Below are 13,801 nucleotides of genomic sequence, written 5' to 3' on the forward strand. Positions count from 1 at the left end.
GTGCATCCGGGTGGCGCAGGAGCGCCATGCGGGAAGTAGAACCTGAGTGCTCTCACCAGAACCAACAGATGCAAATCTTTCTGAAATTGATGGACTGGATGAGGACACAAAGAAGGTGAGGTGATATCCTGATTGATATGAAAGTGGGATACCACCTTAGGGAGAAATTCCGGAACCGGACGCAGAACTACCCTGTCCTGGTGAAGGACCAGGAAGGGAGTTTGTATGAGAGCGTTGCTAGCTCGGAAACTCTCCTAAGAGACGAGACCGTTACTAGAAGGCCACTTCCCGTGAAAAGCGGGAAGGGAGACATCCTTCAAAGGCTCGAAAGGCGGCATCTGGAGAGCAATTAGAACCTTGTTCAGATCTCAGGGCTCTAACGGCCGCTTGTACGGAGTGCTGAGAAGACAAACTCCCCGTAGGAACGTGCGTACCTGAGGAAGTCGTCGTTTCTGAAAAAATACAGATAGCGCTGAGACTTGTCCCTAAAGGGAACTGAGCGACAACCCATTTTCCTACCTAGATTGCAGGAAGGAAGGAAACATAGACGATGCAACCGGCCAGGGAGAAACACCCTGCGCCGAGCACCGAGAGAAGAATATCTTCCACGTCCTGTGGTCAATCTTGGCGGACGTTGGTATGCTAGCCTGTCTCATGGTGGCAACCACGTCCTGAGGTAATCCTGACGACACTAGGTTCCAGGACTCAATGCCACACCATCCGGTTGAGGGCCGTAGAATTCAAATGGAAGAATGGCTCTTGAGACAGCCAGTCTGATTGGTCTGGTAGTGCCCCCGGTTAGCCTACCGTGAGGCACCACAGAACCGAGTACCACAACATCCTCGGCCAATCTGTAGCGACGAGGATGGCGCGGCCGCAGTCGGTCTTGATCTAGCGCAGTACTCTGGGCAACAATGCCAGAGGTGGCACCTAAGGTAGCTGGAACTGCGACCAATGCTGAACTAAGGCGTTTGCCGCCAGAGCTCGATGATTGTGAAACCGTGCCATGAAGCTGGCACATTGTTGTTGTGCCGTGACGCCATTAGATCGACGTCCGGCCTCTGTCAGCGGCGCCAGATCTCCTGAAACCCGTCCGGGTGAGGAGACCATACTCTTTCGGCCACACCTCAGCGACTTAGGAAGTCAGCTTCCTAGTTTCCACACTTGGGATGTGAATTGTGGATATGGTGGATGCCGTGTCTTCCACCCACATCAGAACCTGCCGGACTTCCTGGAAGGCTTGCCGGTTGCGCGTTCTTCCTTGGTGGTTGATGTATGCCACCGCTGTGGAGCTGTCCGACTGAAGTCGGATATGCTTGCTTTCCAGCCGCTGTTGGAAGGTTTGTAGGGCAAGATACACTGCTCTGTGTTCAAGAACATTGATCTGAAGGGTGGACTCTTGCTGAGTTCACGTACCCTGAGCGCTGTAGTGGAGAAAAACTGCTCCCCACCCTGATAGACTCGCGTCTGTCGTAACTATCGCCCAGGATGGGGATAGGAAGGACCTTCTTTTTGACCAAGAGGTGGGAAGAAGCCACCACCGTAGAGATTCCTTGGCCGCCTGAGAAAGAACGACGACTCTGTTGAGGGACGTCGACTCCTCGTCCCATTGGCGGAGAATGTCCCATTGTAGTGGACGCAGTAAAACTGCGCGAAAGGAACTGCCTCCATTGCTACCATCTTACGTAGGAAGTGCATGAGGCGTCTCAATGTGTGCGACTGGTTCTTAAAGAAGAGCTTGCAGCCCGTAGTGAATGCTGTTTGTCTAGCGGAAGCTTCACTATCGCTGAGAGAGTAAGAAACTCTATGCCTAGATATGTTATCGATAGGGTCGGGGTCGGATCTGACTTTAAAAAGTTGATGATCCACCCAAAACTTTAGAGAGTCTCCAGCGCAACGTTCGGGCAGTGTTGGCATGTTTCCTAAGAGAGTGCCTTGACAAGTAGATCGTCTAAATACGGGATCACAGAGTGACCCTGAGAGTGCAGGACTGTGACTACTGCTGCCCTGACCTTGGCGAAGACCAGTGGGACTGTCGCTAGCCGGAAGGTAGAGCTACGAACAGAAGGTGTTCGTCTCCTATAACGAAGCGTAGAAACGCTAGTGCTCTGGATCAATCGGCACGTGTGGATAAGCATCCTTGATGCCTAATGATGCTAGGAAATATCCTTGGGACCTTGAGGCGATGACATGGCGGAGGGATTCCATCCGGAACCGCCTGGTGTCCACGAGCTTGCTGAGCATTTTTAGATCCAGAACGGGACAGAACGGCCCGTTGTTATAGGTACCGCAAAGAATCTGGGGTAAAAACCGTGACCTTGTTCCTGAAGAGGAACGGGGGTCATCACTCTTTCTGCCTATAGAGTGCACCCTGTTTGCAGAAGAGCAGCGGCTCGGCCGGGAGGTGGAGAAATTCTGAAGAATCGAGTTGGAGGACGAGAAGTGAGCTCTATCCTGTACCCGTGAGACAGAATGTCTCACACTCAATGGTCATTGACCTATGGCAGCTAAATATCGCCAAGGCGGGAGAGCCTGCTACCGACCGAGGCCGCAAGTCATGAGGAAGCCGCCTTGGAAGCGGGTTTTCAGACTGTCGCTTTTTTGGGCGTGACTGAGCCCGCTAAGAATCTGAGCTCCTCTGATCCTTTTGAGTCCACATTGGACGAGGAAAAATGGGACCTGCCCGAGCCTCGAAAAGGCCGAAAACCCCGACTGCCTCTTGCTCTGTTGGGGTTTGTTGTGTCCGGGCTGAGGAAAGGATGAATCCTTACCCCTGGACTGTTTAATGGTTACATTCACCAAACAGTCGGTCAGCAGAAAAAGGCAACTGGTTAGGCAACCTTTTTTGGAAGCAGAATCTGCCTTCCATTCACTTAACGAGCAGACCAGGCTCTGCTTAAAAACACGGAGTAGCGGAGGCTACCGCCGCACGGTTCGCAGAGTCCAGGACAACCTGAATCGCGTAAGAAACAAATGCAGACATTTGAGAGGTTAAGGATGCCACCTGCGGCACAGATGTACGTGTAACCGTGTCAATCTGTGTAAGACAAGCTGAAATAGCTTGGAGTGCCCCAAGGGAGAGAATGCCGGAGCCAACAGCAGTTCCATCTCCCACTGCAACTATGGATCTAGCTACAAGCCTGGAGATTGGAGGATGCCGCTTGGGACACTGGGTCCAGTCCCTGACCAAGTCAGGGGACAGGGATAACGTGTATCCTAAGCCGTTTGGAGAAGCGCATATCTGGATAAGCGTGGTGTTCCTGGACTGCCTCTCTGAAGGCAGAGTGGTCCAGAAAAATACGTGAAGCTGACTCCTCCACTGGAGGAGCTGTGAGAAATAACCCACATTCTATAGATGGACGCTATAAGATTATTTACTATGGCGTCACGATCAGGTGTATCCAGATTGAGAGCGGTCTCAGGATCAGAATCCTGAGCCGCTACTTCCGCCTCATTACACAGCGAGTCCTTCTGCTAGGACCCTGATGAAACCGAGGCCGCTCATAGTGAGCCCGCTTAGGCTGTCTGGGACTGACGTCCGTGCAGAGCCGTGACTCTGGGATGCGTGTGACATTCCCGGAGCTGTTAGTTGTTCACACTGAGGGGGGCCATGGATCAATGATTCAACAGTGCCCATATTGTGAGAGACATGTCCGGACTGCTAGGCTTCTAGTATCATAGCCATAGTCTCAGAAAAACTGTCAGTAAATACTGCAGACACCGTCCTCATCCCCTGGCCATTAGTGCATACAATGGGAGTCTATGTAACCTGCCGGCCGTATAGCCGTACATGCTGTACCAGCTGTATAGAAAAACATGTGGTTCTGCACCTTTGTTTTACACAGAGAATATGCTGATAACTCCTCCGCATAATCCAGGAGGGTATATACAACGTGCGACCAAACAGTGCAATGTATATAGTACAAGCATATCTATAAGTGCACTTCTGCACTAGTGGGGTTAGCACCATAGGTGCTGCTTAACGCCTGTTGCAGCGATTGTGTGACTATCAGAATGCCAGGGTCTTCCACACTTGTCTCTGTATCGTACAGAAACTGACACTAATGGCTGCCGGCGTCCTTGTAGAGAAGGAAGCCGTGGGCGTGCCTGAGAAAGTGCGGGAATCCGGATTCACAGTGCACACAGTGAGAGGGGTGGAGTATGCAAAACATACTCCAGCTCTCAGCGCTGCTGTGCTATGCAGCGTCACGCCCCTACCCTGACTGTCAGGGCTGTGGGCGGTAACGAAGGGAGACTAGGCCCAGAAGCCGGGGACTCGAGTTAACAGCGCGGCCGCCGTAAAAGCGCGGGCCGCGCTGAAGTCCCCGGCGCACCACAAGTGCCAGCCGCGCCGCAGTCCCAGCGGCCGGCGCGACCGATACCTAGAAGTGGCCAGCGTCCCGCCCCTCTCCTGACTGGCAGGTCTGGGGGCGGGAACGAACGGAAGCAGGCCGCAAAAGCCGGGGACTCTAGTTATCAGCGCGGCCGCCGTAAAAGCGCGGGCCGCGCTGAAGTCCCCGGCGCACCACAAGTGCCAGCCGCGACGCAGTCCCAGCGGCCGGCGCGACCAATTCCCATAAGTGAGCCTGCTTCAGCGAAGCTGAATGAGGCCATGGCACAGGCGCCGCAGCGCTGATGTCCCCCGGCGCACTACAACACCCAGCATGCTGCGGTGTGAGCGCCAAATGCACGGGGACACAGAGTACCTTGAGGAAGCAGGGCCATGTCCCTGATGTACTCCGCTCCATCCAGCATCTTCTCCAGGGGCTGTAGATGGAGCACGGTCTCAGTGCCTGGAGACCGGTAAATCCCACTTCACCCAGAGCCCTGTAAAAAGGGATGGGAAAGGAATCAGCATGTGGGCTCCTGCCGCCGTACCCGCAATGGGTACCTCAACCTTACAAACACCTCCGACATACAGTGGGGTGAGAAGGGAGCATGCTGGGAGCCCTTAGTATGGGCCCTCTTTTCTTCCATCCGACATAGTCAGCAGCTGCTGCTGACTAAAAAGTGGAGCTATGCGTGGATGTGTTGCCTCCTTCGCACAAAGCACAAAACTGGTGAGCCAGTGATCCCACTGGGGGTGTATAGCCAGAAGGGGAGGGGCCTTACACTTTTAAGTGTAATACTTTGTGTGGCCTCCAGAGGCAATAGCTATACACCCAATTGTCTGGGTCTCCCAATTAGGAGCGAAAAAGAAAATGGTGTTTGTCTTATAATCCGATAGTGTCTCACCAGAGGGGGTGGCAGTGGTGGTGGTGCAAGGTCACAGGAGGCAGGGGCGGTGGGTGTCCCAGAAACTGGCGGCTGTGCTGGGGCGGCTGTGCTGGGGCGGCTGCGCTGGGGCGGCTGCGCTGGGGCTCGGCCGGCAGCAAGCTTCAAAGAAATGGCGGTCGGAGTTACCACAGATTGAGCTCTTGGCTCAATGGCAAGTCGAGCGTTCATCTGCTTAAGCGCCACCTCCGGCCATCATTTTCCTGAAGTCTGCACTTGGGAAATCAATGGGCTGCAGGCAGCGCGGGTGCAGATGAGATCTTCAGCTGCGAGCTTAATCTGTGCATGCGCCAACTCACTGCCCGTCCTGTAGTGCCAGCACCAGCCACCGCAGACCCGACAGCCGCCCCAGCACCAGTCGCCGCAGACCCCGCACAGCCGCCCCAGCACCAGCCGCCGCCGACCCCCGGGACAGCCACCCCAGCACCAGCCACCGCAGACACCCGGGACAGCCACCCCAGCCGCCGCAGACCCCACACAGCCACCCCAGCACCAGCTACTGCAGACGCCGCACAGCCGCCCCAGCACCAGCCGCCGCAGACCCCACACAGCCACCCCAGCACCAGCTACTGCAGACGCCGCACAGCCGCCCCAGCACCAGCCGCCGCAGACCCCACACAGCCACCCCAGCACCAGCTACTGCAGACCCCGCACAGCCGCCCCAGCACCAGCTACTGCAGACCCCGCACAGCCATCCCAGCACCAGCCGCCGCAGACCCCGCACAGCCGCCCCAGCACCAGCCGCCGCCCCAGCACAGCCACCCCAGCCGCCGCAGACCCCCGGGACAGCCACCCCAGCACTAGCCGCCGCAGACCCCGCACAGCCACCCCAGCCAACGACCCCGCACAGTCACCCCAGCCGCCGCAGACCCCAACAAAGCCACCCCAGCACCAGCTACTGCAGACCCCGGCACAGCCGCCCCAGCACCAGCCGCCGCAGACCCCACACAGCCACCCCAGCACCAGCTACTGAAGACCCCGCACAGCCGCCCCAGCACCAGCTACTGCAGACCCCGCACAGCCATCCCAGCACCAGTCGCCGCAGACCCCGCACAGCCGCCCCAGCCGCCGCAGACCCCACACAGCCGCCCCAGCACCAGCTACTGCAGACCCCGCACAGCCGCCCCAGCACCAGCCGACGCAGACCCCACACAGCCACCCCAGCACCAGCTACTGCAGACCCCGCACAGCCGCCCCAGACCCCACACAGCCACCCCAGCACCAGCTACTGCAGACCCCGCACAGCCGCCCCAGCACCAGCTACTGCAGACCCCGCACAGCCGCCCCAGCACCAGCCGCCGCAGACCCCACACAGCCACCCCAGCACCAGCTACTGCAGACCCCGCACAGCCGCCCCAGCTACTGCAGACCCTGCACAGCCATCCCAGCACCAGTCGCCGCAGACCCCGCACAGCCGCCCCAGCACCCACACAGCCGCCGCAGCATCCACACAGCCTCACTAGCACAGCTACTACAGCCGCCCCAGCACCAGCCGCCGCATCACCCACACAGCCTCCTGCGACCCCTCTACCACCAACCCCAGTAAGCTACATTCAGATTATAAGACGCACCCATCAATTTCCTCACAAATTTTTGGAAGGAAAAGTGTGTCTTAAAATCCGAAAAATACGGTAAATAGCAATATCTTACATGTGGATGATTCCTATACGTTCATCTTACCTGAATGACTCGAAAAGCAATTCCAAACCCTTCTTCTACATTCTTCCCTCCTAATATAACCTGAAAAAAAAAATAATTAATAAGGGCCGATCGCTGGGACCTGCAGTGCACATTGCTTGACCGCTGCTCCATTAACTCCCTAAAGGGCTGCGCTCTTCATTCTCCGGCAGCTCCATAATGGCGCAGTGGTAGGTTCCGCCAAACCTATCCCAAGGGAATAACTTGTTTTTATCAGATGACCCCTTTAATTAATGCTTCACTGGAAAATGCAGGCAGGTCAGCACGAGGGGAGCTCTCCGCACCAAACAAGAAAAGGCCTGGGACCCCAGAAAATAATATATGGGTTGGGGTGTGAAGTTGTGCTTCACTGCACCAGACGAGATTTCTCTTACCTTGCTGGCCACATCTATCATCATGGCACTGTGCCCAAACAGCGTGGGCGGCTGCTTTTCATACACCTCCCCGGTCTGCAAACTCTCACACCTCTGCAGGAACTTGGTGATTTCCATCTGAAGCTCCACAGTGTTGATGTGCCTGGAAGACAAGAATAAGCGTCCTAATCTGCAGTGCGATCTCAATACTGCTTTCCTGGAATTTTTGTCTATGAATATCAGCTTTTAAAGGTTGGTAACAAGATTTTGTAACACTTCTATCTCAACCCCCTGCCCCAAAAAAAAACAAAAACCTTTGCAGCGTTCTCATTATCATCACAGACAGGATAACAATGAGAAGATATGCCAATATAGACACGAGGATCACACTATTCACAACAGATTATGATCGCGTCTCACCCACTCCCAGTATATAAAACTCCACAGATCTATAGGAGCCAATGGATATAAGGTTCTGGAGGACTTACCTGGACACGTCAGTTGCCGACATTTTCTTCCTGAAAGTGTCGAATAATTTTTTCCTGTTGCTTCCAGACACTTCGTTTAGGTAGATTTTTAGATGGTCCTTGGATTTGACCAGCCAGGTCTGATTGTTACCCAAGTCCTTGTAGCTTTTAGCTTTGTGTGTGAAGAATCGTATGCAGGTCATGGCTGCGCGCACATGGTCCTGTGAGAAAGTCACAGATCAGAAGAAGTAAAAGTCAGGATTTCTGTATCACACAGCGTGGACAATTGCTTTTAACCTTGTTGCGACGTTATGTTATGTCCTACACGAATGGAGCGGGCTCAGGAGCTGAGCCAGCACCATATCTGGCAGATGCCGACATCTGTAAGTAACAGCAGCAACCCGGGCTAGCTCTGATCGCTGTTGTTTAACCAATTAAATGGCGATCAATCTCCAACACCATTACTTAATTTGAGTAGTGCAATCGTGACACTTATCGGTTCTAGTGCCTATTGCTTTTTTTTTCTCTCCCAATGACGCAATTATGAGGTGCCAATGAGTTGTCATATCAGTGATCGTAATCCTCCTGTGAAGCCCAGCCTGTGGGCTTCATAAAAGAACAAGAGATCAAATGATAGCAGGAGACTAAAGTATAAACAAACCTTGCCTGTGGCCTTGATCATCAATTACAGCTGACAATGACGCCTCCTGCTGGTCACAAGTAGAATTATTGTCTGCTGAGACATGGCATCACACCCAGTGCTCGGGTCACTGAGGTTCTGGGGTACAGAGTTATGGCCTCTACACAGTGACTTTGATGATTCCATAGGTTTTCTATGTGATTCAGGTCTGGAGAAAGTGCAGCCACTCCATTTGAGGTCCCCCAGGCACCAGCAGCCATTCCTTAATGATGTGACCTTGATGAGCCGGAGCATTGTCCTCCATGAAGAGGACATTAGGCCAGTGTTGTTCATGCAAAGAACAGACTGGAGAAATTATGTTATTCAAGTAGTAGGGGGCCATTCACACAGTGTAGGGCAGTTCTGTACTGACAAGACACCTCTGCCACCCGGGGGGGGGGTAACAGATGGCCAGAAAAGCTCAGTTTCGGAGCTGTCCCGTCTTCGCATAGTGGCCATGCCTGGACACTGCCCATCCACCTCCCATTAGCATCAAATGTGCAGGACCCAGTTGCGGCCGCCATTAGAAGACAAGGAAGCTCCGGCATTGAGCATTTCCAGCTGCCCACCCATTTTCAGAACACGGGCTGCCGTTTAGGCATCTGTAATGATGACTGACAGTTCTGACCTCACCTTCATAAACTGCTGCAGCTCATACAAGATGTTGTAGTAGTTCTTCTGCTGGAGGTGTTTGCAGGCTTCGATGAGGTAGGTGCTCCAACTGTCCAGACCTGGGTCGATTGATTCCAACATGGTTTCCAGCGTTTGCAGCTTGCCACTTTCATAGGTGGACACGAAAATGCCTTCTATGAAAATATCACCGGGACATTCCTGGGAGAAATCAAAAGCAATCCGATTACGCCAAACATCGGGGAGAGATTTAAAACACAATCCAATGTGGCCATTGGACCACGGTACTTTTTTTGCTCAACATCATCTGTGCCAATCTTGCCGACCAAAATTACAATCTATCGGGCTCCTATTTCCCGGGTGGTGGCCCGTCATTATACACTACCTTGTTCAGCAAATGCAGCAAGGCATCTCGCATGAGGTCGTGTCTCATGTAGAACTGTATGATGCCCAGGTGTGTGCCATACGTGTGCAGGTAGTATAGGCACTCCTGGTAGTACGTGTTATTTTGGATCTTCCCCTCCGGCATCATCTCGTACCATAAGCAGCGAGCTTTCAGGGTCCCTTCCAGTTCTTTCAATGTGGCAAAATATTCATCGTCTTTCTGCAAGAAAGGAGCAAACATGGCCTCTCTCACAATATGAGCACACTAAATAACAAGATGGGGCTGGATGTGATACGCCGGGGGGTCAGGGGTGTTTTGCAGTCTTAAGAAGCACACATCCAGACTTACCACCAGCAGGATGGGTTTGGCGGCAGACTCCAAGTGTTGTATTATGTCTTCCAGCAGCTTGGATCCAATGTTCTTCTGGTTCAGATCTAAAGGTGCTTTTATACATCTGCTGAACTTCTCCCTCGCTCCCGGTAAATTATCAGATTTGAGGCAGGCCATGCCCCAGGCGTGCCATACACCGGAGGGGTCCAGTCCCGTCTTTGTAGATACCTAATTAGAAAGCATTGTATGACCAGCAAATATCAAAAACGTGCTGTAGAGTAAGGCTACTGTCACACATCCGTTTTTTTGCCATCAGGCACAATCCGGTGTGTTTGATGCAACGTAGGAGATGTGGCATTGATGACAGATCCATTAAAAAAAAACAAAACAAATAAAACATCCGTTTTTGTCTGTTTTTTCTTTTTCATGTCAAAAGGAGAGAGATCCCATCATCACCGCATACACTGACCCTAGCACCCCCATCATCACCGCACACGCTGGCACTACCGTCCCCATCATCACCACACACACACACACACACATCCGCCCCCATCACTACACACACTGGCACTACCGCCCCCATCATCAGCGCGCGCGCAAACACACACACACACACACACACACACACACACACACACACAACCGCCCCCATCATCACCGCACACACGCAGGCACTACCGCCCCATCATCACCACACGCAGACACACACACACACACACACACAAGTACTACCGCCCCCATCATCATCACCGCACACACTGACACTACCGCCCCCATCATCACCGCACACACTGACACTACCGCCCCCATCACCGTACACACGCAGGAACTTCCGCCCCATCATCACCGCACATATACACAGACACAAGTACTACCGCCCCCATCATCATCATCATCGCACACACCAGCACTACCGCCTCCATCATCACCGCACACCAGTGCGCCCCCATCATCACCGCACACACGTAGGCACTACAGCCTCCATCATCACTGCACACACTGACACTACCACCCCCATCATCACCGCACACACTGACACTACCGCCCCCATCATCATCGCACACACCGGCACTACCTAAGTGACGTCATCGCTGATAGCGCGACTGACTTCAGTTGCTGCATGGAGCTCACAGAGAGCAGTCGTGGTCTGTGGCCGCTCTCTGTCAGCTTCATGTAGCAGAACTAGATGCGTCGCAGGACTTAGTGTGGATTGCACCGGACCTGAAGGGGTATTTGGGGATTTTAATTAAGTGGTGAAAGAGGGTGGTTTTTTTTGTCTTCAAGGATTTTTCTGTGATTGTGTTTATTTACTTTCACTTAAAGATTAATCAAGGGGGGGTGTCTCAGACGCCTGCCATGATTAACCTAGGACTTAGTGGCAGCTATGAGCTGTCATTAACTGCTTATTACCCCGATTGCCACCGCACCAGGACAATTCGGGATGAGCCGGGTAGAGTTCCGGGACTGTCGCATTTAATGGATGCGGCAATTCTGGGCAGATGCTTGCTGATATTTTTAGGCTGGGGGGCTCCCCATAATGTGGGGCTCCCCATCCTGAGAATACCAAGCTTCAGCCGTGTGGCTTTACCTTGGCTGGTATCAAAATTGGGGGGACCGCACGCCGTTTTTTTTAAATGTATTTATTGTACTGCACGATATAGACCCGCCCACCGGTGGCTGTGATTGGCAGCAGTGAGACAGCTGTCACTCAGCGTGGGGGTGTGTTTGACTGCAACCAATCATAGGCGCCAGTGGGCGGGGGAAGCAGAGAATACGAGATGGAATAATGAGAGGCCGGCATTTTCAAAAGCAGGAGAGGCCACCAGAGCAGTGTGAACGCCGTGCAGAGCCGCGCCCGTGATCGGTGAGTATGAGAGGGGGGGAGAGGGGGAGAGGGGGGAGAGACCGACAGACAGAGAGGCAGGCCAGAAATAAATTCACATCTCATCTAAGGATCCATCACAGGAATGCTTTTTTTTTTCCAGATGACTGAATAGGCTTCCATTATACAACATGCTGGACGGCGCCGGGTCCATTTTATTGCCGGAGACAAAAACGCTGCATGCTGCGTCCTTTCCGGCAGCTGGACCAAGAAATTTTCGCCGGATCCGGCGGACGCAATGCAAGGCCATCTGGCACAATCCGGCACTAATACAAGACAATGGGGAATAAAATGGATCCGGCGCCGGATCAGTTTTATCCATTTTTTTGCCGGATTGTGCCTGACTGCAAAAAAATGGATGTGTGAAAGCAGCCGAAGTAATTACCAGGGTCGGCAGTTTTGTCTTCAATTTTTCCAAGAGCCATTAGTTTTTAAAAATTTTGGTTGATGGGGTTTTTTTTATTGCAAGGTCAGGATTTTATCATTTCCATTTTGGGATCCATACAAATTTTGATCTTATTTTGTGAGCCAGAGAAAAAAAAGAGAATTTTGTTACTTACCGTAAATTCTTTTTCTTATAGTTCCGACATGGGAGACCCAGACCATGGGGTGTATAGCTTCTGCCTCCGGAGGACACACAAAGTACTACACTCAAACGTGTAACTCCTCCCTCCTAGCATATACACCCCCTGGTAGCCAGTCCTAGCCAGTTTAGTGCAAAAGCTGAAGGAGGACATCCACCCACAAGTAGAGACAGAGCAAAACCCGGAACAACCGGAACCTCTGTCTACAACAACAACAGCCGTGAAAACACACGGAACAAGAAACCTGCCAACAGGCAACAGGGAGGGTGCTGGGTCTCCCATGTCGGAACTATAAGAAAGAAGGGAATTTTGTTTACTTACCGTAAATTCCTTTTCTTCTAGCTCTAATTGGGAGACCCAGACAATTGGTGTATAGGCTATGCCTCCGGAGGCCGCACAAAGTATTACACTCAAAAGTGTTAAGCCCCTCCCCTTCTGCCTATACACCCCCCGTGCTCCCACGGGCTCCTCAGTTTTGGTGCAAAAGCAAGAAGGAGGAAAAAGAATTATAAACTGGTTTAAAGTAACTTCAATCCGAAGGAATATCGGAGAACTGAAACCATTCAACATGAACAACATGTGTACACAAAAAAACAGGGGCGGGTGCTGGGTCTCCCAATTAGAGCTAGAAGAAAAGGAATTTACGGTAAGTAAACAAAATTCCCTTCTTCTTTGTCGCTCTATTGGGAGACCCAGACAATTGGGACGTCCAAAAGCAGTCCCTGGGTGGGTAAAATAATACCTCGTAAGAGAGCCGTAAAAACTGCCTCTTCCTACAGGTGGGCAACCGCCGCCTGAAGGACTCGTCTACCTAGGCTGGCATCCGCCGAAGCATAGGTATGCACCTGATAGTGCTTCGTGAAAGTGTGCAGGCTCGACCAGGTAGCCGCCTGACACACCTGCTGAGCCGTAGCCTGGTGCCTCAAAGCCCAGGACGCGCCCACGGCTCTGGTAGAATGGGCCTTCAGCCCTGAGGGAACCGGAAGCCCAGCCGAACGGTAAGCTTCGATAATTGGCTCCTTGATCCACCGAGCCAGGGTTGATTTGGAAGCCTGTGACCCTTTACGCTGGCCAGCGACAAGGACAAAGAGTGCATCCGAGCGGCGCAGGGGCGCCGTACGAGAAATGTAGAGTCTGAGTGCTCTCACCAAATCTAACAAGTGCAAATCCTTTTCACATTGGTGAACTGGATGAGGATAAAAAGAAGGTAAGGAGATATCCTGATTGAGATGAAAGGAGGATACCACCTTAGGGAGAAAATCCGGAGCCGGACGTAGAACCACCTTGTCCTGGTGAAACACCAGGAAAGGGGCTTTGCACGACAATGCTGCTAGCTCAGACACTCTCCGAAGAGAAGTGACTGCTACTAGAAAAAAACCACTTTCTGCGAAAGTTGTGAGAGAGAAATATCTCTCATTGGCTCGAATGGTGGTTTCTGAAGAACCATCAGAACCCTGTTTAGATCCCAGGGTTCTAACAGCCTCTTGTAAGGTGGAACGATGTGACAAACCCCCTGCAG

The 13,801-nt window shown here is 52.8% G+C and overlaps 1 protein-coding gene across 2 annotated transcripts in view; it reads right to left on the bottom strand.

Moving 5' to 3' along the window:
* ZFYVE26 (zinc finger FYVE-type containing 26) overlaps positions 1-13,801 on the bottom strand; it is a 269,476-nt gene that overhangs the window by 13,173 nt on the left and 242,502 nt on the right. For both annotated transcript variants that reach the window (XM_075329889.1, XM_075329888.1), the window contains exons 28-33: positions 9,835-10,044; positions 9,487-9,705; positions 9,105-9,302; positions 7,814-8,013; positions 7,347-7,488; positions 6,955-7,014 (exon numbers count right to left, since the gene is read on the bottom strand). In XM_075329889.1, coding sequence (XP_075186004.1) covers positions 6,955-7,014; positions 7,347-7,488; positions 7,814-8,013; positions 9,105-9,302; positions 9,487-9,705; positions 9,835-10,044 — 1,029 coding nt within the window. The remainder of the gene's footprint in view (positions 1-6,954; positions 7,015-7,346; positions 7,489-7,813; positions 8,014-9,104; positions 9,303-9,486; positions 9,706-9,834; positions 10,045-13,801) is intronic.

The sequence above is a fragment of the Anomaloglossus baeobatrachus genome, chromosome 12 (genome assembly GCF_048569485.1).
Source record: "Anomaloglossus baeobatrachus isolate aAnoBae1 chromosome 12, aAnoBae1.hap1, whole genome shotgun sequence".
NCBI lineage: Eukaryota > Metazoa > Chordata > Amphibia > Anura > Aromobatidae > Anomaloglossus > Anomaloglossus baeobatrachus.